Source organism: Podarcis pityusensis (genome assembly GCF_964106645.2).
Source record: "Podarcis pityusensis genome assembly, chromosome: 2".
NCBI lineage: Eukaryota > Metazoa > Chordata > Lepidosauria > Squamata > Lacertidae > Podarcis > Podarcis pityusensis.
Window position 1 is genome coordinate 5521100 of NC_138029.1, and position 27667 is coordinate 5548766.

The following is a 27667-nucleotide window of genomic DNA, read 5'->3' on the forward strand; positions in this document are numbered from 1 at the left end:
TGCTGCAAAGAGCTCTGAAAGGGCCTCTCCAGCTCCCAGCTAGGCAAATGTTTGTTTTTTGTAGGAGTGAGACATGGCAGGACAGGAGAAGCCATTTTCTGGTTCACCCCAGGCAGCAAATGCCTTGGGACGGCCCTAGCTGCTCTCTTGGCACCTATGGCCAGCCTTGAAAGAAGTTCTAGCAAAGGTAAGACATGAGTCTTTCTTGCAACTGGAGAAGACTCTCAGTTATTATGGTCTGCCAGAACCCAATTCCTTTAACCAACTAGAGACTAGTGGTTGTGAACACCCTGCTAGGAGGAAAAAATAAATGCTTGAGTTCCCCCATATTCCTTGGCTGGATGTGGGCTGGACAGATGGGCAATTCCCATTCAACTGCTTTCCCCAGTTTAGCATTTGCTCCATTACTCTGGCACTGAGCATAAAGACAAATCTAGAGATCTGCTGTGGGCAACACTGATGAGGTCAGTGGAGCATGAATTTTGTCACTTGCCTACATCACTTGTTCCGAGGTCCGTGGATGCAGACTTGAGAGCCTGTTTCTTGCTTCGATTGCCATGCTTCATCCCTGTTTGTCCCTGCAATAGAAAAACAATAGAACTGATAGCATGGGTCACTTTCACGCTTGATCATGTGCCACCCTTGGTATTTCAATCTGGCCATTTCTGTGAAAGGCCCCAGTCTGAACTTTAGTTCTCCCATCACAGTAAATAACGTTTAGTTCAGGCTTAGTTTACACAAGTTATACTGCATATTCATACAATGCACTTAAGTGTGTAAAGCCATTCACATGTGTTATCTTGGCCATCCTTGTAATTCTGCACAATGAACCTATTATTCCCACATGGCCAAGACCACCTAGGGCATTTATGTGATGAGACCTAAGACTTCTATCTCCTAGCCCACCATGCTGCACCTACTATCACATCCACACTATGTTTCTCACAGGACTGACTGATCAAGATCAGGTCTGGGGTTAGCATCTTGCGATTCTACACAGGCTTTGTCTGGAGATGGAGCTAAACAAAATTCTAAGGATGAGAACCTGGTTGGTTATTCCATCTGCAATCCTAAATAGGGAAAGATGTGGAGAGTTTTACAACAGGAATGGGGGCTGTGTATATGGCGTAAGGGGCTCTGAAAGCAGCTGTCCTAATGCAACAACACACATACAAGACTACAAATAGAAGAAAGACCCTATACGTACTCCTGCCTTTCTTCTACATTCCCAACTTTACTATTATCCACCAGTGACTCAACCCATGTCCATTCTCACCTGGTGTGCTGTATAGCTGGACTGGTTGTGCAACAGAGGTGGGGGGCAGATGGAGAGATTGTATTGCAGTGGCTGGCCCAGCAAGGAATAGCGGCCATCACCTGGGAAGAAACAGAGGCAAAGAGAGGTTGAAGAGGGCAGTTGCACCTAATGTTCAAGAGGAAGCATCTTGAGCAATCATTTGTTTTGTTTTCTTTGCTGTTGGAGGATCCTCACTTTCCCACACATACAGGAACACAGGGTCGAATCATTTCCAGCTTAACAGCATGACAAAGACATTCCAAAACCTGTAAATTGCCAGTGTTCCTGGCTTGGTAATAGAGGTGGAAGGCTTCCCTCTGGACAAAGATCTGACATGGAAGCATTTGAATTGCACCCAACTCAAGTCTCCAGAGATTGAAAGGTTGTGGTGGTTATTCTGCAGCACGGACTTTAATAAGGAACTGCTCATTTTATAGCTCCTTAGGTGCCTCCTGTGAAGGTTGGTGTTTATGCCCTGCAGTGAAGCAGGCAGAAATTAGAAATGCAAAGGAACTGTAACTACCCACAAAGCATCTTGCTGGCCATTATGACATCAACCAAGAAGTTCCTTCCTTTGTGAGTCTTGAAAGCTAGGCTTCAAGCACACACTGCTAATATTTATTGATGCAAAGGTTGCTGCAGCTTAATCATGGAGTTTTTCTCTATTGTAACTAAAATTATTTAAGTTCTTTAGCTATAACAAGAACTCCCCAGAGTTGTCCTTACCTTGTGCTGGGCCCACAGGCCGGGGGAACTGTGTAAGGACTGGGAGGGGGCTGAGTCCGGTGCAAACGCTGTTGAGACTAGTGACAGGTGAAGGTGTAGGTGACTGTGTGGGGGATGTGATGGGACTGTTCAGCTGGGTGCTGTTGGCCTGGAGGAAAGAAAAAAATAGAAAGCAAGGTTATAAGGTGGGGTGGGTGCCATCAACTGCATTCAACCTAACCATTTCCCCCTCTTCAATCAGATCCATCCCCATCCTCTACCTGAGCGCTGGTGTCTGGGCTGTAGATGTCTCCAGGCTTCTGCCCTCGCTGGTCCAAACTGTAGTACTTGCAGTGGTTCCATTGCACCATTGAAGTGTTCTGGGGAGGCTGAGGGGCATTGGGCACATTGAGCTGCATAACCACAACACCAGGTCCTGCTGGAGACACCCCTACAGAGGAAGCCAGGAGTGGGGAAATCATCATCATATGCATAAGAACACTATGTGAAATTTCAATCCTGCTTTCCTTCCATTTCTACCCTCCCACACCAATAGGAGCTCTGTGAGCCTCATAGTTACTACTACTGCAATTACGGTGCCATCAGCGTAAGTGGCTCTTTACAGAATTAAATAAGCAAAGGCAGGTTGCCTGCCCCAAGGAGCTTACAATCTAAGTAGAAGAGAGAAGAGTGGGGTGAAATTGAGCAAGTGCAGCATAGCGTGCTTAAACTTTGATACAGAATCTTCCAATTCACAACTGAAGGAGGAACAAAACTGCTCTGAATTATAAGAACAAACCTTGGCTACAGCTCATAGTTAAGAGAGGAGAGAACTTAACAACAAGCTCTCTCTTAACAACAACAACACACTAAATCAAACCCTGGCTTAGTTCAGTGATGGGGGGAAAAAGACAGGGGAGGAGCAAAAAAGTGGCTGAGAGCCCCTCTCCAGGAGTCAACACAGACCCAGTAAGCCATAGTTGGGCTTACCATGACGTGCAAACACGGCTATCAAGGAAAATTAGCTCTGGTGTTGGAAAGCTAGAACACAGCTCAGTGGAAAATGTGCAAGCTTCTGCTCCAGTGATGTTATTAGCAATAGTTAAGAAGAGCCTGCAGCAGCCATAAGCACAACTCGTCTCCCTTTACAGAAGAGGCAAATGACTGATCTCAGGATACAGGATGGAGAAACAGAGCCATAAAACAAGATGTCCATTATACCTGGGCCAACTCAACAGATTCTAAGGTCACTGTGGTTGCTCCAAGTGGGAAATAATTCCTTGAGAAGAAAGGCATGTGGGCATTGGTGACCCTCCCAACTCCAGTTTTTCCAATTCAGCCCCTTTCCCCAGGCTCCACTAGGCTGACTGATCAATTTCCAGACCAAGATTAAAACTTTATAATCCTACAAGTGCCTGAACTGGAGGCAGGGCTCAATGGAATCCCCATGTCAAATTTTACTCTGGTGGTGAGCTGGCATTCCCACTGCTCCCATGGGCAGCAGTCTAGCTTAGCAGGTGGAGGGCTGGCCACATGGCACACAAAACTCTCTTCCAACACTTTGCTGCCACTTCCTGCTTCCTAGCCACCTGTCACCTGAGATGGCTCACTCTGCCCAACAGCAGAGCTAGCTCAGAATACAACTAAAAAAATATTAAGGACTTCTTCATTTCCAGGTTTGGAATAGACAGCTGGGTACCCAAGCAAAAGATGCTGTTTGTGGTAGCCATTATTGTTATCACAGCTATGAACAAATGTATATGAATACTGCACAGTGTTAAGTCATAAGTGGTGGTGGTGGAGGATGAAGGCTTTTAGCAAGCTTCACGTCATTTCACATGAATGCACTTACTACAGAAAAGCTCTAAATAAATGAATAGGAGTTGGGGGTGTTAATTAGGTGGCCCCAATTTTTTTCACAGGCATTTTTGACCCTTTTCTTGGGCTGCCCTGTTGAACATTTCCATTTGATCTGCCTCGCTCCTTCCCCTGCTTCCCACAATATCAGGGGGAAACGAAAACATTTTACCAGCTGAAAAATTTAGGAAAGGTCTGAACTTTTACCACATTTTCAACTAAAGAAATGAGGTCCAAGATATATTTATGTACATCTTCCTTATATTTTCCAGTGGGTGCAGAGCAGGCGACACCATAACTAAATTTGAGCCCCATGGTCTGTGAAGGATGTTTGACATGAGGCAGGGGGAGCCTGAATAGGACCGGCAGGAGATACATGACAGACCGGCTTTGAAAAATGATGGGCGTTTTTCACAGTGACCACTAGATCAATACTGCACCAAACACTGGAAGTTGGGAGTTTGAAATCAAGTGTACTCTTGATCTCATGATGCTCGAGTCCAGTCTTTTAACAATCTTTAACCAGATCACTGAGATCTGGTGATGGTTGGTGAACTCATAGCATTCTGGTTTCAGTGTTTTCTGCAACTTTGCACATAGTGTGTGTGTGTGTGTGTGTGTGTGTGGATTTTTTGGGGGGGAGGGTCACATTCTGCTAGGCTAAGTAATAGAGTAAACCGCCTTACCTGAATACTGCTGCTGCATCTGTGGTGGGCTGCAGGGCGAAGGAGATTGCGGCATCTGATACTGCTCTGCCCCAGGAGGCTGCAGGAAACCAACCGAAGGGCTGGGAAGGAAACAGCAAGATCTGATGAAGCAGCAGAAGCAACAGGACGGAGACACCAGCTGTGCTTCCCTTGAGAGACAACCAAGCCCAACTGCACTGAGTAATTTCCCGCATCATTCATCAGTTTAATGCTAATTGCTGTGATTCCTGCTCCGATCATCTTTCAATTAAGGGGAATGCTTATTCAGTGCTTCAGGGGGTAGGGATGCCACACGCATTCTCATCCTCTTATTCTCGCTCATACACAAGGAAGCTTCCCCACCCTCACTCCCCTTCTCTAGCTAGTTGTTTCTCCATCTTGAATCAAAGAATCAGAGTTGGAAGAGACCCTGAGGATCATGTAGCCCAATCCCTGGGACTACTCCAACCCAAAGGGATGCAGGTGGGGCTGTGGTCTAAAAAACTGAGTCTCTTGGGCTTGCTTTCGTGCAGGAAAGCACTGCCTGCACCAGTGTCAATAACCTCCACCATTTGCCAAGACCACATCTCTAACCCCCACAGCAGGGGAGATGGAGCAGAGTTGCATAGAAACCAGCTGGGCTTGCAAAAGAGGGACAGAGGACTCGGCTTTGCTAGCCTGGAGAAGCGGAGCACTCTGTCCCCAATCTGCCAGGCCAACTGGCTTCCACACTCTCCATGTAGGAAGTGGCTTCATTCCACCTCTGGTTGGCATGGAAGCCAAATCAGGTAGATCAAAGCAGAGTGCTCTTTCCCTGCTTCACTGGTTCCATCGCTCGCCTTTATGGAATTCCTGGTCATCAATGGCAACCAGGAGAGTGATTAAATAGTAGATTGATTTTTGTCCTCCCTGAAAGAGGTATACTTATATAAAATTAGAAAGGGCAGCCAGAGAGGCTTGTAGACCATACATGAAAAGGGTATTGGCTCTTTTGACTCCCTTCAATCATCATCTAACTTTGTGCAAGTAGGCAAATCTTTCCATAAGAATGATTGTCAGCTTGAGAGAACATCACATATTGTTGCCAGTAACTCCTATTTCTCATTTCTGTTTCCTACGGCAGAAACTGGGAAAGCCAAACAGTGACCCCTATTAGCAATTCATTGGGGTTTTCATGGCTTTGAGATGGTGATGGGGAAGCCAGTTATGGATCTGGACAGCAACCCTGTTGATTTCTTGGAAGAGGTTCTTTCACACTGGATGCCCAACTTCGCAGACTACTTTTGTTGCTGCACATTTTTATTGTGCTTTTATTGTTGCTTTGTACTGCATTTTTAAACTACAGTGGTGCCCCGCAAGACGAATGCCTCGCAAGACGAAAAACTCACTAGACGAAAGGGTTTTGCGTTTTTTGAGTCGTTCCGCAAGACGAATTTCCCTATGGGCTTGCTTCGCAAGACGAAACGTCTTGCGAGTTCTTGCGAGCTTGTATCCTTTTTCTTAAAGCCGCTAAGCCGTTAATAGCCGCTAAGCCGCTAATAGCCGTGCTTCGCAAGGCGAAAAAACCGCAAGACGAAGACACTCGCGGAACGGATTAATTTCATCTTGTGAGGCACCACTGTACTGTGATTATTATAATCTTAACAGAAAGGTGATATACACACCCACGCCCACACACCCCAGACCTATTTTGGTTCCCTTTTATCTATTTTCTTAAATTTCTATGCCTACCAACTTTGCCAATGAACCCTCAAGGTAGCGTAAAATAAAAAGCAAACCGTATAAACTAGTCAACTCCTTAATTTTGGTTAAACAAATCCATAAAACCAATTTCTGCAAACACAATTTCAAAACCAGACTCAAGAAACATACAAAGGGCAGAATGCAATGTAGTGCTAAGGAGATGTCCCATTAGTGCAAGCATTTCTGCTTTCCTGACAAAATGGTGTCACCTTTTCTCCCCATGTGAACTGCTCTGGGGATTCTCCTAGCCCTCCATAATAGATTGGGGGGGGGAGTGCTGGGGGGCATGGGAAAAAGAGATGGGGAAGTCCCACTGCACTGGCAGGAGTCCTTGCTCTGGCTTCCACTAGCAGAACAGGTTAGTTGCATGCAGTCCAAGGAACTCAAATAATTCCTCCTTCCTTCCACCAAAAGCCTGCGATGACCAAGATAAGTTTTGGTTCTGAAAACCCATCAAGGAAGGAACCCTGCAGACCTATTGAAAAGGGGAGTTCCAAAGAGAACCTATGAAGGCTCTGCTCCAAGTAGAGAAGGGACACTATACAGGGCTTTGGCTCAAGCTCTTACCTGGTGCCATTCTGCTGGGCTGGCGGGATAACACTGTAATAAACTGGCATCCCCCCAGCTTGTATTCCTCCTTGTACAGACTGGTTTGCTGGCATCAGCACAGGCTGCTGAAAGGGCTGTTGGACCACGCCCTGAGACTCATTAGCCACTGGAACCTGCTGGCGGGGGGCAGAGGGAGAGTAAAGGGAGAGAACCTATTAAACAGGGGGAAAGACAACAACATACAGTAGTTTAAGGGGGCACTGAATGCAGAGAACAACAGTGGAGGAACAGTGGGACACCTCCTCCAAGATCTGGTCTTTAAATGAAAAGTAAGTGCCTAGGTCTCCTGCTCTTTGCTTCCAACACTTTGTGAACTCCAGGGCTTTGCTTTCACTTCACTTCACTTGTATTTCACTTTATTTATTTTAGTCCAGGACAAAAGCCTGAATACAAGGTGCATATGGTAGTAACTGAAAAAGGAAAACTAAACATATGTCTCTGACTTGTTGTCCTTGTTGCATAGTAAGATACAAATGAATCCCAGCAATTGTTATATCTTGACAAGGTACACCTAACACAGGAATGGCAGTGAAAAGTTGATGTAATTTGAACTGCTGGAACACACTCACTTTAAAATAGGCTGTTGTGCTAAAACACTTTTGTACTGCATGGAACACATGATCAAATAAGGCAGGAGTGGTGAACCTGTGGCCATCCAGATGTTGTCTCACTCCAGCTCCCATCAGGGACAGTGGAATCTGGAGCCCAGCAACACCAGGAGGCTGACCTCTGAGAGAAAGCTTCTTTTGCATCGTTTATGTGGTTCAAACAAACAAATGAATTGAACCATTGCTGCATTTATAATTTCTGGTCATGTAATAAGGACTTTTAGAATTCCCATTCTACAGTAGATTTTAGATAAGCCTTTAGCACTTTTGCAGATAAAGGGCAGAGTTCCTAGGGACATTGATGAAATTTGCACAATTCTTCCCTCACAGCAAGTGTACTCAAAGAAAGGCACTCCAAGTTGAAAAGTGTGTGGTTGTTTTTCAGGTACACCCCAGCTGGGCACTTCATCCACAACCCAGAAAACTGCACAACTGACTTCAAGGAGCCCTTGGGGCTTTATACATCTCAAGCCCTCTCCCCTGCCTAGTAAAATTAGGCATGGTCAATTGCTGAGGTGTTTGTAATATGGTGGTTTGTAATGTGGGTCAAAAGTACAGACCTTTCAATGTGTGCTATGTAGGCTTCAGGAATGAGCCCAGTAAGTTTTCCCACATTCGGTGCAACTCCTACCATACTGTTACTACTAATCACCTTGTGGCTTTGAAAAAGCTTCCCAGAATAGGCATGGCACAGGGGCTTCCGGGGGGGGGAAAGGGTGTGCTGGAATACAAAACAGTCATTTATACAGGCCTTCGGAAATGGAATTAGGGAGTTCAACTGTCTCAATTAGGTTGTCACAGTTTACTTTCAACATCAGCAGGTTGCTATCTGCAGTTTTTGGATCTGTAGAACAGTTCCGATTTGTTTCTAGGTTGCTGTTGACCTGCTATGATTAACACAGGTAGTTGCCAAAACAGCAATCCTGCATCAAGTTTGCTTTCTCCCCCTATTTAATGTGCAGCAAAACATGCCCATCCCCTGATCTCATTAAGTTATACATTTCTTCATTCCATCTCACATTTTGGGCCTACAATGGCAGCGGATGCACAACACAGAGATGCCGGATGAACCCAGAAACATAGCAAGCTGCCTTATGCTGAGTCCGACCATCTATCCACCTGGCTCAACAATGTTGACATTGACTGGCAGCAGCTCTCTGGGCTCTTGACAGTGGGCATTTGCAGCCCTTACAGGAGATACTGGGGATTGAACCTGGGACATAGGCAGAACCATGGCTCTACAATAAAGGAGGGGGAAATGCAAAATCTAGAGATGGTGCTGCTGTTTTAGTGCCACGACCAGTCCTTCCGTAAGTCACATACCTTTAGTTGCACCTATGCCTTTGAAGAGCATGGGACAGCTTTCTAAACTATCACAGGGATCAGAAGATTGCATGAATTCACTTCTGACTTAGCAAATTGCCACTTCCAAGGTCCCTTACCCTCACCATATTTCTTCTTTCTTTTATTGCCACTCACTTGATATGAAGGCAGTGAAGTGTACTGGGTCATCAGGCCTTGCATCTGACTGCCCATATTTCCTCGCTGGTTGCTAAGGAGGCTCTGGCTCTGAGACTGCTGCACACCCATCATGCTTTGCATCTGGCCACCCATGTTGCTGCGCTGGTTGCTGAGGAGGCTCTGGCCCTGTGATTGTTGCATTCCTATCATACCTTGGTACGTCTGCTGCTGGCTGGACATGATTGGCTGTAAACCTGCATTGGAGCAAGAGGCTGAAGGTTAATACTTTATACCAGTGGGATCTGCCTGTCTCCTCCAGCATTACGTGGTCACTAAAGCATGCTCAATCCTCATTGGCCTGTTTTTTGTTTTTTTAAGGAGGGGAGCTGTCCCCTCGGTTTCCCCCCTAAATATTTTTCCTACTTCTTCAAACTTGGCAATTGCCTCCTCCTTTGCATCTCAGTGGTCTCACTTTGGTTAAACAGCCATCATATTTAAGCACTTTAGGTGGCCAACAGTATATATGACTGGTGTCCCAGGAGGAGCCCTTCATTACCCTTCATATGCATCTCTTGTGTATGCGCACGCATGCAGGTGGTGCTGTGGTCTAAACCACCAAGCCTCTTGAGCTTGCCAATCAGAAGGTCGGCAGTTCAAATCCATGCGACGGGGTGAGTTCCCGTTGCTCTATCCCAGCTTCTGCCCACCTATCAGTTTGAAAGTATACCAGTGCAAGTAGATAAATAGGTACTGCTGTGGCGGTAAGGTAAACAATGTTTCCATATGCTCTGGCACTTGTCATGGTCCTCCGTGTGCCAGTAGCAGTTTAGTCATGCTGGCCACATGGCCTGGAAATCTGTCTGCGACAAACCCCATAGTCGCATTTGACCGGACCTAACCATCCAGGGGTCATTTACTTCTACATTATTATTATTATTATTATTATTATTATTATTATTATTCTACCCTTCATTCGAAGATCACAGATGTATGTCATTCACATCTTCATTGTAGACCAGAGATTCAAATCTTAGAAATCTTTAAATGAACACTTCCTGACAATCAACTCAAGCGTTAGTTGATTAATTCACCAAAGTTTACAGCCCTTCTGTGCACATATGTTTTAGATCAATTATCAGACTCAAACAATCAAATGTATGTAAAATTGAAGGACAGTAATAGCCTCAACTACCTATAACCCAAGGGGACATAGGCCTTACAGCTAGCTACATTCACGCTTGCAAAGATTTTTAATATGCAATGACCTGAGCTCTATAAATAGGCTAGCTTCCCCTTGGCTCCAAGAAAGGGCAGGCTGGCTTGGATCTCCCTCACAGCACTAGAGCACTAATCTCCCGCCGCTGCCGCCCCCACTTGTTCCTTCTTGGATGCTGCACGTGCCGCCCCCTTACCAGGTTGCTGCGACTGCTGAGGCAGCTGTTGGCTGCGCTGGGGGCTGTAGGCCACCGGGTGAGAGAGAGGTCGGTATTGCTGGCTAGAGTTTGGGTACTGCCCGGGTGGGTAGTAAGAAACCTGAATCTGTCAGGAGGGGGGAAAAGCAGTCAGTAAATAAGACAAAGGACATAACTGTAGCAGAGCTCTGGGCTTCTGACTGACAAGCCGCTCAAGAGGACACCAGTTGCAGCAAAAGGTTAGCCTCAAGGGGACATCAGCAGGAGACACACGGTCACAAGCACGTGAAGTTCAGACAGACACACAGGAGTAGCCACAAGGAACCAAGGATCCTTGGAGAACCCTCAAAAGAGAAAGCATACAAGCATTTGCAGAATGACAGCCTCTTGCTATACCCCTCAAAACAACAACAGCAACAACAACAACAACAAAACAACCATCTCACACTTTCTGGGCTTTTATAACTCAACTGAATACACAGATAGGGAAAAGAAAAACATGGCTTTGACCAACAGAACAAGCAGTCTCTGGAAATTCAATTATTTCATAGTTAGGCAACATCCAACTTCCATCTTTCATAGTTGGGTAATACCTGTGCAGCTTTGTAGGTGGAGATGGGGTGGAGTGAGTATGTTCTGCAAGAGCACCACAGGCAGTATTTGCAAATGAGGCTGAAAACTCTGCCCAATGTTCTGTCCATTTGCATTTCTTACAGCAGAAAGTATTGATCTGATGTTTCCTATTCTAATCCTATTTTCCTCTTCTGATCTTTCCTATTCTAATTAATTCTAGAGGGTTCTGGAAGCTCCTCTGTGTGAAAGAAACAATGTTTGGGTTATTCCTTCAGAGAAGCTGAGTACAGCTGACTTAAACTGGTTGTTATCTCTTCTGTCAAGGTCATGCCGACTATAATAAGAGGCCAGAAGGACCCTGGGTTTCACTGTCTCTTTCCATCTCTCTTCCTTCTGGTGTGGTATTCTGTATATAGTGTTAAGGTTTAGTCTTATTATAACTTATTGTAAGTTTAAGTTAAGTCTGCTGCAACTGGGTTTCTTATGGACAGTGCCAATCCTGAATGTATTGGATTTGTGACCGTTTTGCCCATTTACCTTAAGTAGCAATAAAGCTCTGCTGGATGAAATACAATTGCCTCTGGTCTATTTTTTTGGAATCCTGCAACGTGTTTAAGTTTTTACTCTGCACTGGAGTTCTGCTCTGGATCATTATTGAGTAGAATTCCATGACATATACCCCTCAAAGCCTAAGCTAGCTAACTTGACCCAATGCTTAGATACCCTTAATGCTCTGCCCAGCTCAGGTCTACTTGTAATGGTTTTCTGCACCCCTTTTAGCAACTCCTCCTCATCATCATTTCATGTTCACTAAGAATCTCTTTCACACATGCACACACTGTCACTTACTTGCTGCGGGGGCTGCATATAGCTCTGGGGCTGCAGAACCTGCTGGGCTGGGGCTGTGTGTCCCGAGGCAGAGTAGGTGGAGGCTGTGATTGGCTGCCCAGGAGAAGCCATGATGAATCCCGTCTGCTGAGGATGTTGAGACATGATTGGCGGCTGGAACATGGATGAGGACGGATCTGGTGCTTCTGTGGAACCCTGGCGGCTGAGGCTGATCTGCCCAAAATGGTTGCTGAGCTCATCAGCCTGTAGCCAGAGGACAAGAGAAGAAAGCACTGAGTAACTGCGACCTCAAGTTGTTTGCACCAGCAGGTACATGGAACCACAACAGCCCTCCCTCTCCTGAATGAAAACAGGATCAAGCAATTAGCACAGTGCCCAGGAAAAGTGTTCTTAGACAGTGTGAATATCAAGAAAAACAACAATGAAAGTGACTATTTGACTTAAAGGCAGATGTGCCAAAGAAACAGCACTTGGAGAATTTGGCAGAAACTCGAGAAGGGTGGGGGAAGAGATTACCCAATGATCCTTCATACCACTTTAGTGCCTCAATGCTTTGTCCCTTCACGACATAGGCCAATGCAAGTGACATAACATTCTGGATTAGTCACTCTACATAGGCAAGTCCCCTTCTCTTTGACTTCTCATACTCGGACACAATCAAGAACTGCAACCTAACGCCTTGTGTAAAATAAACAGGCCAAAATCTGCCTAATTCCTATATCAGTGGGAATGGAGAAGGGGGCTAAGGCAGGGCTGGATTAACCAAAGATGCCAACAAGTAATTTCCCTATACTATGGTTGCCATATGTCTGGGTTTTTCTGGACACGTCCTCTTTTTCAGCATTATAATCTCCATCCAGGAGATCTTCGTTGCGCTCGCTCTCTCTCTCTCTCTCTCTCTCTCTCTGTGTGTGTGTGTGTGAGAGAGAGAGAGAGAGAGTGTTTCCCTCCTCTCCTTTCTTGGTGGGACTTCTGCCAACCTTTGTCCACCTGGCTGCTCCCCATAGTGGAAGGGAAGGAGGTCCAAGGGGGAAAGGTGGCAAGTCAGGTGCCACTAGGGGACTTTCAGCTGCAGGAGGTGGGCAAGGGGTGGCTGAAGTGGACCCAGAAGTGGTTGCACCCATTGAAGCAATGGGATCACACCACACGGGTTGGTGGTAGGGGGGAGGTGAGGAAGAAGAGGGGGTGGTGAGAGGCTGGACAAATCTGCAGGATGGCACGCAAGCTGGGAGGCGCATTCTGGGCACTGGGCAAGGCAAGAGCGCAGTGCGGCGAAGTTGCCCGGCTCAGGATGCATTTGGACTGCCAGCTGCTGTGCCAGAGACGTAGGGTATGGTGAGCAACCCAGAGCTCCCTCTCTGTCGTCCTACTGCTGCTGCTGCTCAGAAGGGACCCAGTGGGGAAGAAAGGTGCCTGCGGGACCCCCAGCGGGAAGGGAGGCTTCTTTGCTTTTATTTTTTGGTGGGTGAGTGCAGAGGAGACCAAAAATGGCAGTGCCCACAGGGGAATCCTAAGCCAACAAGGGCCTCCCGTTGAGGACGCTACCCTAGCCCTCAGGAATGGCTCTGACCTCCAGACGTAGCAATAATCATCCTCATCCTTATTTTTAAAAATAAATTTAATTTTAAAAAATCCTCCCCCCCCTTTTTTGGTTTGTTTAGTCATTTTTCTTTTCTTCCTTTTCTGTGGGGGAGGGAAGAAAATCCCTTTCTTCTTTTAACTGTATCTCCCCTTCTATTTCTACTTTCACTGACATCTCTTAATGATCCCCCCCATTTTTTATTTTTAACTTTCATTTTGATTTTTTATCAACATTATTAAACATTTCAAGACACCTTTTATCTTTTACTGCGCACACACACACACACACACACACACTAGTACTACTATTTTTCTTCCTCCTCCCCCCCCCTTCCCCTCCCAGCCCACCTACAAATGTGTCCTGGCAAATGTGTCCTCCTTTTTGGTCTTTGAAATATGGCAAGCCTACTAAGATCTCACTTCTGTGTATGAGACCATGGATTCCTTTGAGTGTGCTGCCACAGGTGACGAGTCCCTACTTATTACTATGCTACCATGATGCAGGAATCAGCTGCCAATGGCAATTTCCACCTCAAACACATGTAGGCACGTAGACCTGTCACATGACTGTATAAATGCAATGGATGTGCAATTTCCTCCATGTTATTGCTATTGGAATGGAAACAAGCATTATGTGAAACAAACATACTATTATGCAATAAACCCTAAACAAGTTGTAGTATGGCGCCTCTGTGAGCCAGTGTGGTGTAGTGGTTAGGAGTGGTAGTCTCGTAATCTGGGGAACCGGGTTCGTGTCTCCGCTCCTCCACATGCAGCTGCTGGGAGACTTTGGGCCAGTCACACTTCTTTGAAGTCTCTCAGCCCCACTCACCTCACAGAGTGTTTGTTGTGGGGGAGGAAGGGAAAGGAGATTGTTAGCTGCTTTGAGACTCCTTAAAGGGAGTGAAAGGCGGGATATCAAATCCAAACTCTTCTTCTTCTCTGTTATAAGATCATCATCTAGAACAGGGGCAGGCAATGTGGTGCCCTCCAGATGTTGCTTGAATGCAACGTCCACAATCCCTGACCACTGGGCCATGTAGGCTGGACCTGATGGGGTGTTGCAAACTAATGTCATCTGGGGGGCCAAAGGCTACCCATTCCTGATCTAGAATATCTCCACTGCTAGACACAGCATGACTCTTCCACTCCACAAACAAAATAATCATATTGACCATCTTGTGACAGAACAACTAGGTTCTCTATCTTGCCACAGTTGGCTCATGACACTTTGCCGTGGTAAAATACAGATGGCATCCCTCTTGCTGCCCACACCCATCCATTAGCTAACAGGGTATTAGGTGGCATGGTCTGTCCCAGCTTCTGCTAACCTAGCAGTTCGAAATCATACCAGTTCAAGTAGATAAATAGGTACGAAGGTAAATGGTGTTTCCATGTGCTCTTACACTTGTCACGGTCCTCCATGTGCCAGTAGTGGTTTATTCATGCTGGCCACATGACGCTGAAAGCTGTCTGTGGACAAACGCCAGCTCCCTAGGCCTGCATGATGAGCACCGCACCTCATAGTTGCCTTTGACTGGACTTAACTGTCCAGGGGTCCTTTACCTTTTTACCTTTCAAATAACTAACATAGTCTGGTTCTCTCAGTTTTAAGGCCTGTGTTTTAACTTGGGGATTATGGTGAATTTAAGTTTCCTTGCATATTTATTTTGATTTTGATTTCAGGGTTTGTTTTTGATTTCTATATGAATTGTTTTTATATATCTTTCATGTGAGCTGCCCAGAAAACTTTGGGTTATGGGGCAGCATACGAATTTAAAATTCTCCTGTGCAAATTGGGTTGAAATGACCAGGAGTTGTGGAAGTGCTCTTCTGCAGCTCTTGTTCATTTCAACGAGGCTCAATATGTCAGTGTACTGTGACCAGATCTCCTTCCTGCTGTCCTCAATGGTACCTGAAGTCTGCCTGCCTCTCATAGGAAACTGACTGAACTTTGGCAGAGGTGCCTAGCTGTCAACCGTCCCTTATTTGGCGGGAAACTCCCTTATCCCAGCGCCGTGTCCCGCTGCTGTCCTGGATTGATGATGTCCCTTAAATTTCCCGGGTTTCAAAGGACGCAGCTCCTCTCCCTCCCTCCCTGCCAGCCAGGGAGGGGGGAGGCTCCAACTGTGTTGCTTGGCTGCCCGCCCCGCCCCCGTCCGGCCTCCTCTCACCAGCCTTGGCCCCCGGGAGCCCCTCCCCACCAGGACTGGCGGGAGCCTCGGGCCCTTCTGCCGCCATCCTCCTCATGGCCGCCAAAATGAGCGTCTCTGCCTGGGGCCTCCCCTCTGCCCGCCGCCGCCACCCCCGTTAAGCCGTACTGCGGCTGCGTCGCCGAAGGACCCAGATGAGATGGGCAGCCTGGCATGGCCTATGAATTGTTGAGGAGCCTTGAGAGGAGAGCGAGGGCAACCATAGAGAAAGCAGTTCAGAGAGAGGAGGCGGAGGCGCGGGCAGGTGTTCCAAGGGCTAACCATAGAGGGGGAAAGCGGAGGAAGGACCGTAAGCGCTTCTCCCATAGATTTGTAGTGGTAGACTAGCATAGATGGTCTGATCTGTGGGTTTACTTCGGGCGCTATTCCCCCCCCCCCCCCACTTCCTCCCGCCCCGCCTAATGGAACTGAGAGCTATAGATGGAGCCCAAGAGAAAAGATACAGAACTGCAGCAGCATCTTCGTAGCTTGGACTTCATTTTGCTTGAAAAGTGGTTGCTGCTTGTAGTTATTTAATTGCAGTGTTTCATCAGCTGGTGTCTTGAGCAGCAACCTCTGGAAACGAAGGGCTAAAAACCGGTGCTGCTCTCCCAAATTATCTGGTCCCTTTAACTTCGTATTTCAGCTGGCTGCCTAAAATCCCTTATTTTGGCTGCTGATCCCTTATTTTTGAGGCTGCTGGTCCCTTATTTTCAAATCTGTAAGTTGACAGCTATGCAGAGGTGCATAGAACATAAACCAACTAACCCTTCATTATGTACCATACTTTAAATGCTGAATATTTAAATGGTTAACTCAAGATCAAGAGGCAGAACTGCCGGAGCATCAGTTCCCCAAAGGCAGTCCAAATCATCAATGTGCTGTGGGAAAGAAACAGGAGGAAACAAGGTACACCATAGAAAGACAACTCAAGCGTCACACAATCTGGATAGCAGACTTCTCTTCCTCCACCTCAACTACCACTGTACTGATTGCAGGCTAATCTGGAAATCTTGCCAGCTCATTTCCCCTACATAATATTCATGCACGCAGGGAAAGTAAGATAGGATGCAGCCTAAGACTCACAGAGCTCAACACTGTTTGCATCAGCTAAATCAGAGGTTTTCAACCTTTTTGAGTCTATGGCTCCTAACTACATTCTTGCTGTGGGGCTCAGGAGCCCAGTTATGTCACCCCTTGCCTGCAGAGCTGGCACCTCTCACCCTTTTCGAGCACCCTCCCTTGTGGAGTATTCCCTCAGTCTCCTCTCCTCTCCCCTCTCCTTGGGAGTCCTTTGGGCAGCTGCTGATGCTGCCCATGGTCTCTGAGCTGCCCCCACCCCACCCCAAAGAGAGGTGTCTCCTCACACTGCCCCACAGGGGCCTGGGACTTGTCTGTTCATTCCCAACAGCAAGGGCTAGTGGACTGGCTGGCTGGACTCCCTCGCCCACTTGCTAGCTTACTCCAAGGCCGCCTCAGCTCCTGGCAACCAGCACACCCTGGCCAGTCACAGAGGCACCAATCGCCAGTCAGGGCTGCAACAAACAGCTGTGCAAGACTTTGGGAGGCAGAGACGCGACAGGGCATCAGAGGAGGGAGGGAAGGAAAGAGGGACAGAGGCCAGAGTTGCCAGCGGCACCCCTGACCATCATTCAAGGCACCCCAGGGAGCCACGGCACACCGACTGAAAAACACTGACCTAAATGTTCTAACCCCACATTTGCCAACTGCCTTATCAGTCAGATTTGATGACCTGTATGCAGGAATATCATCAGAAAAAGCACTGTGCAAATTGAGGAATCATATAGCAGTGGGCAAAACCAAGTTTATCCAACTGTAACACATTACAGCCATGCCCTCTGGTGGCTGTTACGGCCACATCTCATACAAAACCAGGAAAATGTCCTTTGGTACACATGCCCTGTTAGTTCAATGTGTTTCACCTTCAGCTGGTCTCTCACAAAAGTAATTTGGGTGGCAAAAATTAATTAGTGAACACTTTCATGCAACTGCATTCCAGACAAGTGGAACAGGCCTGCTGACTGAGGAAGACACTTCATTTTCCCATCCACAATAATATTGCTCTTTGAGCAATAGGAAACTGTAACAGGAGCTTTCTTTTAGGAAAGACATCTGGGAGCGATATAAAAACTGAGCAACAATTGTGCATTTGTTGCATTATAAATAAAAAGCCATGAACACACTTGAGAGATGGAAATTCTGTCCTGCTGAAGCAGAGCCCATCATCATCCTATGTAGTAGTATTTGTGTGTGTATTTGTGCGTTCGTGTGTGTGTGTGTGTGTGTGTGTGATGTTTTTATTATGTACCCAAAGCGAACAAGCAGCTAACAAAATCAGCACTGGAATGCAGCACATTCTTTATTATGTCAAAGAGAGAGAGAAACAGAGAGAGTGAGAAAGAGAGCGAGAAAGAGAAAGAGAGCGAGAAAGAGAGAGAGAGAGAGAGAGAGAGAGAGAGAAAGAAAGAAAGAAAGAAAGAAAGAAAGAAAGAAAGAAAGAAAGAAAATCTAAGAAGTTGGGTTTTTAATACCATATTGTACTGCTGGGGTGGAGAGACTGGCAGGAGGACTTGGGGGCAGGAGCTTGGAGAGTACTGAACAGGCTGCGGAGAGGGCTGCAGAGCTGGGACTGGCTAAGAGTAGAAAAGGAAAGGAAAGGAAGAAACAGGCATAAGGAAGCAGGGTGTGGGGGGAGAGGAAAGGAGAGGGCAAGGGTAGAGGGAGAAAAGGCAGAACAAGGTTAGTCATTATACATAAAGACATAAGAGGTCTGAAAAGATACCACCAGCTACTGAGCTGGCTTTCCATCTGCTTTAGAGAAAAAGAAAAACCAAGAAATAGAAGCTCTGGAAGACTTCAGCCAAGGGGGAAAGGCAATAGGAATTGCAAGGTGCTGAATACCAATTTCTGAGAACTCTGACATCAACATGCATTCCAATTCAGGTGCCTAGTAGCCCTTGCAGCCTTAAAAGAAACCTGCCCTGCAACTGGCAGGGCTGTAAAGATTAGGAAACAGGACTCTGCTTTTAGCTGCCTCCTAAGTTTTACAAATCCTGCCAACCTAGCAGTTCGAAAGCATGTCAAAGTGCAAGTAGATAAATAGGTACCACTCTGGCAGGAAGGTAAACGGCGTTTCCGTGCACTGCTCTGGTTTGCCAGAAGCGGCTTAGTCATGCTGGCCACATGACCCGGAAGCTGTACGCCGGCTCCCTTGGCCAATAAAGCGAGATGAGCGCCACAACCCCAGAGTCGGCCACCACTGGACCTAATGGTCAGGGGTCCCTTTACCTTTAAGTTTTACAAAAGTAGCCATGTTGGTCTGATGCAGAGACCAACTAAGTTTGTTCTTGGTATAAGCTTTCGTTTCCATGCACACTTCTTCAGATATCTGTGGTTAATTAAATTTTGTTTAGAGAAAAAAAAAAAATTGAACCCATGCTACACTGGAGGAGACAGGAGTGAGCCCAAGGCCTTGTTCACATCATACAAAACTATGGATAGTGTGACATGCAAACATAGCCATTCACTAGTCTTAATCCAAAATTGGATAAGCCAATTTATCTAAATTGCTTGTTTTGGTTTTCCAGTAATCAGAAAGCAAAGGGGAAAATAGTAACACTAAGCTCTGAGGATGCTTCCAGAAGCAAGGGAGGACAAATGGAGCTAAGGGACTCCTAAGGAGATGTCTGCCAGCTATGAGATCTCCAAGGAGGACATAATGTAGCCCCTGTCCCTTGTAGTGGCAAGGAATGTCACCCTGCCACTTAACAACAACATAATGGTGTTTAAAAACTACATGATCTTAGTTTCCTCTCCTAGTTAGAAATGTGAAGACCTACAAGTCAGAAAAGGGGGGAAATCCCCCTTCAGACATTGATTCTGATTATTGTCAAGTATATATTATTTACGGGGATTCAGCAGGACATAAAATCTAACCAACAAATAAGGATGTCTAATTTGACACTTGCTAGGTATGAGGATGAAATAATATCAACTGCCTCAACAACTTTGTAAAATATAGCAGAATATCGTCATTTATCACTACCCCTTATGTTATGGAGGTGTTATTTTTCTGAGCTTTCCCTGTGAATGGATGTTTCTTCCTTTTCTGCATAACAATGCTGAGGTCTACATACTGTTTCTTGGCCAAGATGATTCTATTTTAAATAGGTCTACTCAAAAGTAAGTTACAATAAATTCAGCCTTACTCCCAAGTAGGAGTGCATAGACTGTAGCCAAAGCAGCAGAAAAAATCCCCCACACAAAATTTCACATCTTTCCATGGCCCTGCTAAGGTGAGTCTAACCAACAATTCTTCTGCTTCAAATTACTATCCTTCTTGTAAAATTACTAAATAAAACTATACCTTATGCTCCATTTGAGCTAAATTAAAAGGTCTGTCACATCAAGCAGCAACAGAAAAGAACGATCTACAAATATTTCAGTCCTGCTGCTCTCTGTGGCGACTGAAGGAACTGAGTAGGAAGATGGCCACATTCCTAAGGATTGAGCAGTTTGGTGAAACCTACCGCTGAGGAGGACAGCCAGAGCCTCTTGTGTCTGCCTCAAATTGTTCTGCTGAGGCAGGGGCAGACCTGTTGTGGAACATGCAGAACTGCAAAGCCCCCACAAACACACATTCAAGGCTTTCCAGATGCAAATCACCTTAACACGCATCTGTGAGCATTTTGTTAGGATGAACCTCTGTCCAGTTTTCTTTGGTTTCTTCCAAAAAAGAGAGGCCAGTACCAGACTTTTTAGGGCATCTCCCCACAAGACGCTCTTTGTTTTTGATTTAAAAAATAATAATTTTAATTAAAGATTTTCTTGGTTTACAAAAGTACGCTCATCGTCTCTTTTTTCAGGTTGTAGAGTCTTTTCTACAGATCAGTTACATTTGATGTGAGACATTAGTGTTGTATACAATATAAGGCTTGGGAAGAACTGAGGGGGGAGATACTCTTTGTGGTTGGGAATAACACATCAGCTGCTTCAAATGATTATATCTCAATGGAATAAGCCAATATATGAATTGACATTTTGCCTGAGTGTGTAGCCCCTTTGCTCCTTTCACAGCACACTTGAACGCAATACGGATGTCTTCACTTAACCAGTGTCCTGCCTCATCTGAACTGGGAAACTATGGTAACCAGCTTTGGAACAAGCCAGGATTCCAAGGCAAGTTCAAACTATAATTTAGGCTTTGTTTTGAAGCTAAGAAACATTGTAGCCCAAATAAATATGGCTGATTAGATCCCTTCAAGCCAAAGACGCCCTGAGCTGATTCTCACTGATCACCTCGCCCCTTTTTACAGCAGGAAGAGGCCAACAATGTCAGCCCAATCCAAGAGGTCAGGACAGAGCTTGCCCCTGCTGTACGATGTAACCTTCACACCTAGGCATGTGTGTGCGCATGCACACACATAACGGTTTAAGAAATTCCTAATTTCTAATTAGGAATGTGTCCTAATGATATAATTCTATTCCACACATTGTGTCTGGTATTCTTCTTCTTTTTTTTTAAAGTATTCAAGCATTCTGAAAAAGACTAACTTTCCTTGGAATGAGGAATTTGCAGTGATTGCAAAATTACACATAAATATGGGCAATGGCTGGTGAGATCCAGGAAACCAGAGTGAATTCTAGTGCACGGGGTGGAGGACAGCAAGGATTCATTATCCCTCCCTTTCCCTTCATCATTGCTAGCAGAACCAGCTTGAATTATTCATCTTGTTATGTACTGAAGTTCTCACCCTGGGCCAGCAGGGGGATACTGTAGATCAGGGGTGTCAAACTCAAATTCATTGGGGGCCGCATCAGCAGTTTGGTCACCCTCAAAGGGCCGGTTGTATCTGTAGGACTATGTATAGGACATGTAAAGTGGAGGTTTCCTTTGTAGAATGGCTGGCGCCGCTAGAGGGCAGACGTTCTCTGGCTTGTAGGCTGCCGCGCATGCGCTGAAGAGGCGGCTTTCTCATGTTAAAAAAAAAAAAGTGAGAATAAAAGGTGAAGGCTGGCGGCCGCCGGTGGCTACACGGGCCACATGATGAGGTTTGGCGGGCCGGATTCGGCCCGCGAGCCTTGTGTTTGACACCCGTGCTGTAGATAGTTATGCAAATAAGGGATCAAAAGTGATTGGATTCAGTGATTGGATAGTTTTAGAAAGTTGCTACAATTATGTGTACTGCAGCTCTACATAAGCAGGCTGACTGAACCCTTCAGTTCAGTTCTGTTCTGGCCTCTGAATAAACAAGAGCTGTTTGAAGAATCGCTGGGTCGTCTGATATGTTCACCCACAACTTAACACGTCTATTTCACTGTTCTTAGAGCAGAATTCAGGGTCTTTTTTTCTTTGCAAGTGCAGAATCTAAGCAGTTCTGCCTTACAGTCACCCTTTTTGCAGTTGATGCTACTGCATCCCTGCAATGCCACATTAGGACCTATGCCAGTGGTGGGGAGCAGGTGGTTCTCCAAGTCTGATCAGCCCCAGCCAGCAGGACCAGTTGTCAGATATGGTTGGAGCTGCAGTCCAACATATATATCAAGGGCTACAGTTTCCCCGTTCCTGATTTAGGCCTACTGAAGCAATGTTGCCCCAAACTGCATGTTGTGGGAAGCCAGGTTTTGCTATCATGACAGAATCAGTTTGATGGGACTGGATGGGAAGGGAGAGATAAAGAAGAACAGTTTGTGTAGATAATTAAAACAACAACAACCCTTTTCTAGCAGCAGTAAGAATGCTCAGGCACATTCTTCTGTTTCTGCTTCCTGGCTACGGAACCACAAGAAAACATTCCCTAGAACCTGGTGACATTGAACAGTGACTCACCTGTGATATGATGTGATTACTCATCGACGGCTGTTGCTGGGGTGTGGGTGGAAGTGGTTGCTGTTGCTGCTGTTGTTGCTGAGCAGCGCATGGCAAGAGTCCTTGGCCAGGCTGAGCAGAGGAGACTTGGCTGCAGGCTTCTGGGGTACTTAGTGACAGACCTTCACAAGGAAACAAAATGCACACAACAGATGTTAACAAAAAATGTGCATTACTTCTGAAAGGAGAGGTGTGAGGGTTCAAGCCTGGCTAGAAGAAACACCGTAAGGACAGAAAATCCTTGATGTATACAAAAATGACTCCGCACATGGTCAGGGGCACCTTTGTCATTGGCCTGGCTAGGCATTTCTACAACAGATTCAGTACAGAGCCATGGCTCAGTTGAAGCCTTGGTGCACAACACCCTACTTCTCTTAGCCTATTTCACTTTGGTGCACTGATGTCTGGGTTCTGCTGTTCTTGTGAGCTGCTCTGTGCATTTCTGTTATGAATAAATGCATATAAAATTCCAAGGTAACCAGATTTTCATAAGTTAATATGCTAGGCAAATGGAGCCTGAACTTCCCTGCACTTACAGGAAGACTTTCAAAATATATCCGCCTTCTCTGTAGCAGCTGGACAATCATCACAGCTGCATCTGAGCAATTTCGGGCATTAGCTGGTGTTTACTCCCACAGACCCTCTGTGAGGTAAAGGATTTACTTGTTAGTTCCATCTTCCAGGTGGATACAAAGGGTTCTGGTCATCTTTTTACAGACTCAGCCATGAAAATAACTGAATGAACTAATCTCTCCTAGGTCCCAATACATTGCCCTTTGGACCACCCCCCTGAAGAATATTTGTGGCACAAAAGGAAACTAGAAGTATAAAGAACTCTGGTTAATTGCTCTGCTTTGTGGCAAACTTGGTAGCTGCATTAAGTGTCCATCTTTACACACTTTAGCTCCTGGAGAATGCCAAGAACAGTTGATGCAACTGCCATCTGGTTCAGGTCCTCAATAAAGACCTCACTTCTGGGTTTTGTCTCAGGAAGTTGTTATATAGCTAGAAGCTAATTCACATAATAGATTGGGGAAATGTATCCATGTTTTCCTACATGGATACAAATTGCAGGGCATCAGGGCTAGCTGGGGAATCATTGTGGCATGTATGCTCAATACGTGTCTGTTCCGTATTCTGTACATTATTTTTTCACATGTACATTGTTTTGTACAATAGAGATATTCTAAAACCATTATGTCTGAAGCAGCCTTAGCCTTCCCATATACATCCCAAGTAGAATCACAAAAGTAGAGTTGGAAGGGACCTCGAGAGTCCAGCCCCCTGCAATGCAGGAATCTCAACTAAAGCATCCCTGGCAGGTGGCCATCCAACAACCTCCCGAGGGAGACTGTTCCTTTTTCAAACAGCTCTTACTGTCAGGAAATTCTTCCTGATGGTTAGTCAGAATCTCCTTTCTTATAACTTGAAGCCATTTGTCTGAGTCCTACCTTCTGGAGCAGGAGAAAACAAGCTTGCTCCACCTTCCATGTGACAGCCCTTTAGATACTTGAAAATGGCTATCATATTTTCTCTCCTCTATTTGGATTTACCACCAAGAAAGACAAACCAATGCTCTTACTTATGAGCAATTTTACGGAAACATAGTGCATGTTTTATTCATCTGCTCCTGCTCTTTGTAAATATGTACTGCAGGTGTGCAGGGGAGGGAAAGTGCATTGGAACAAATGAGAGACAAGAGTAATGACAAGAAACAATAAAATAAAAATGAAGTGACCTGAAAATGGCACTATTCAGATGTGACTTGACCCCTCCCTGCCTGCTTCTCTCCCAAGGCCAGCACTTTGACCTCAAGAGATATCCTTTGTAATCATCATCATCACCATCATCATTTTATTTGTACGCTGCCTTTCTGTAGTTGAAGCCATGCTCAAGGCAGCTTACAAGATTACAAAATTACAAAAGTAGTCATAAGCAATAAATAAAACGCATCAAAAAGTACACAAGAAAACTTAAACAAATTCCACATAAATCATAAGATATAAACATACAAAAAAATCCTATCAATAACAGCAACAACAAAAACCAACAAAACCACCTAAACAATACCCCTGAATAACCAGATCTTTGTCCAGTTTCACTTATACCAAAATACACTGTCATAGCAAAGGAGGGGCAAGAATTGTGACCGTGAGCAGGCAACAATGGATAGAGGCAGGAGAAATAAATACGGGCATTTCAGTGCCTGTCCCTGAAGTTCAACTGGAAGATACTTGTAAACAGGGTGAGTACATGGATGGTTGGATATGAATCATTCCCAACAGCGAGAGAGGAGACACAACGCTGCTGTGTTCCACACCCACCCCTTTATTGATATTATTCCAATTTCTGAGCCAAAGAAGAATAATTAGTACATCTGTAAAGCCATCATCCACCCTCTGTGCAGAGGAAGATGACTTGGTGATGCTGCGGAGTAACAGAAGGGAGCCTGGAGACTGCAATTCCTTCCATGCCGACTTGACTGGGAAAATAGAACAATATGTTTTTCATATAATTAAGATGTATAAGCAGAGAGCTGTATTTTTTGGCTAACTGCAAGGTTGTCACCTGAGCGCAAAGGTTGGTAGCTGGTGATCAATTCAGCATCCTAAGAATTTCTGCCTGCTTTCTCTCTCTCCTTTAGTCATTGGATTATACAGCTAATAAAAAATAATAATCCGTATTATCTGATGACATCTCAGAAGTCAGAGAGATGGAGCAACATTTACAGTTGCTGGAGAAGTGGGGCAGGGGGAAGGGAAGCTGTAATGGAAAATGCTCAGGGCCCCCTCCATAACCTTCCCTCTTTTTATTCCCTGGACAAAACTCACACACAAAATTAAAGTTATTTGGAAACTCAGATCTTGACAACTTAACAAATTAACTTAGGAAATTATCCTCCCAGCACAGAATTCTGAGGGAATGGGGTGGGGTGGATTAAAGTACTCACATGTTATATGGAATGGTGGGAAAACAAAAGTAGAACCAAGTAATTTTGAAGAGTTTGGGAGGGAATACATTCCACCAAACAAAAAAACAACAACACTTGGATAATGTCAGTGGTGCAATACAGGAAGTTCAATACAACACAGTTCAACTGATGGTACATTCAGATCTGGGCATGAATGAGAATTCAATAGTGCTATGTTTAGCCACTCCTGTCAAGCCTTAAATCAGCTGATATTTTTCATGAAAGACACAAAAACTTTGGACAGGCAACTCTCACCATTTTGTGGCATTTTCTCTTGGGAATTATAGGATCAAAACTACCTAAACAGTACTGAAATTTATGTATGCAGCTACAGCTGCAGGAATGTTATTTGCCCTCAAATGGAAAGCAGTAGTAGTCTTGACGAGAGAAGAATGGCTACAGAATGGATTATGCAGAAATTGCAGAACTTACCAGAAGAATAAGAAATCAGGACAACAAACTTTTTATAAGGGAATGGAAATGGTTTATTGATTATTTACAAACAAACTATAAACAGATTAAAACACTGGCAGGATTATTATTGTAACTTGAAGCTTCAAAAACATATATGAGAAGAGATGAATAAAAGAATAAGTCAAGATAATTTGGAATATGCAGGGAATGATGAAAATAAATATAAGGAACCACAGAAAGAGGAGGAAGGAAGTTGAAGTTTGAAATGTTAGAATTATTGTTGAACTATTGTTGAAATGTAAATAAATGAAAATTATAAATAAAATTATATATAAAAAAGAGAATTCAAGAGTGCTATGTTTAGCCATGTCTGTCAAGCCTTCAATCAGCTAATATGTTTCATGAATGACATAAAAACTTAGAAGGGAAATACAACATTTTGGAAAGGCAACTCTCACCATTTTGTTGCATTTTTTCAAGACAGAAATATCATGAAACTCAATTTTCCAGAAAACCCAGTTGTTAGTCACTAGGAAGAGTGAAACCAGTTTATATCATTGATTCAGCTAGCTCTGCTTTATCTGTAATGAGAGGAAATAGCTCTCCAGGGCTTCAGACAGGAATCTATCCTGGGTCTACTCTGACTTGTTGGGGATTGAACCTGGGACTTTCTGCATGCAAAGCTGGTGGAAACTGTTGATGGAAACCTACTTGTTCTTGTATTGCCTCATCCTGACCACTATCCATCAAAACTCCAGTCTTCAATATAAATGGTAAATCTTACTCTTTCATTTTCAGTAGGTACACTCCATCTCCCCTTGCTTAGTTTTCCCCATTATGATGGTGTGGAAATGCTAGTTTCAAAATCACTTTCCCCCCACCCAATTTATAGTATTAAGGGACTAACAGCTCATTTCATCAATAATTTTCTTTTCCAAGGCCCACATAACTTGTGTATTTCTCTTGATTTATTGGCCTCTGAGCTGCCTCAAGATGGGAACAATCTATAGTTATTATTGAATTGTGCACTAACTAAAAGAACAGGAGAACCTCAGAATTGAGGGTGCAGATTGAATTCCTCACCAATCCAGGAGAATTATGCAGGGCCACAGTTACTAATACAGCCTTGGCCATCTTTCTTGTTGAATGCAACTGCCACTGATGGAAAAAGAACCAGGACTATTCACATGAGTTGCTTATGGAAGGCATAGCTCCTTGACAGACTCATCCAAAACACGTTGCCCTTTTAAAATGTGGGAAGGGGTTATTGGGTTGTTGTTTTTATTTTGATTATATACTTTGTGGTTTATATTTTGATTTTGTTCTGTGAACCACCCTGAGACCTCTGGGTATAGGACAGTGTATAAATACAGTAAATGATAACAACAACATTTGGCAGGGGGTTGGACTCGATGGCCCTTGTGGTCTCTTCCAACTCTATGATTCTATGATTCTAACAACGTGTCCACTTAGCACTCATCAGCACTGAGGAGACTTGTAGCATGGCTCGATGTCATCACTTGAGAGGTACTACAATAGTACTCTCTAAAGCTACTGCCTTTCTGCGCACACACACACACACCCTGTGACTGTCACATACAAAGCAGCTGTGTAAAAAAGGAGTCTACACCGCGACCTGTTTTCAAATGGGAGAACTGTTCTATGTAGAAAAGCATCACTGCGAGGAAAAATTCTGCCACTCATCTGCATGTGTGCATCTGTCTCACTGAGTGTACAGAATTTGAAAATCCATTAGTTACAGCATCCCAATGCTGATGAATGGCAAAGGAGAGATATACTTGCCACAGTGATAACCTAAT

At 44.9% G+C, this 27667-nt stretch overlaps 1 protein-coding gene across 8 annotated transcripts in view; it reads right to left on the reverse strand.

The window, feature by feature from the left end:
* The window catches only part of R3HDM2 (R3H domain containing 2), an 87017-nt gene that overhangs the window by 4029 nt on the left and 55321 nt on the right, over positions 1-27667 (reverse strand). For 2 of the 8 annotated variants that reach the window (XM_080989769.1, XM_080989771.1), the window contains 11 exons: positions 22424-22584; positions 18126-18227; positions 11801-12043; positions 10379-10505; positions 8985-9220; positions 6856-7013; positions 4546-4646; positions 2284-2453; positions 2024-2171; positions 1277-1377; positions 494-578 (listed from right to left, as the gene is read on the reverse strand). In XM_080989769.1, coding sequence (XP_080845895.1) covers positions 494-578; positions 1277-1377; positions 2024-2171; positions 2284-2453; positions 4546-4646; positions 6856-7013; positions 8985-9220; positions 10379-10505; positions 11801-12043; positions 18126-18227; positions 22424-22584 — 1632 coding nt within the window. The remainder of the gene's footprint in view (positions 1-493; positions 579-1276; positions 1378-2023; positions 2172-2283; positions 2454-4545; positions 4647-6855; positions 7014-8984; positions 9221-10378; positions 10506-11800; positions 12044-18125; positions 18228-22423; positions 22585-27667) is intronic. The other 6 variants (XM_080989770.1, XM_080989772.1, XM_080989773.1 and 3 more) reach the window with 3 other exon arrangements.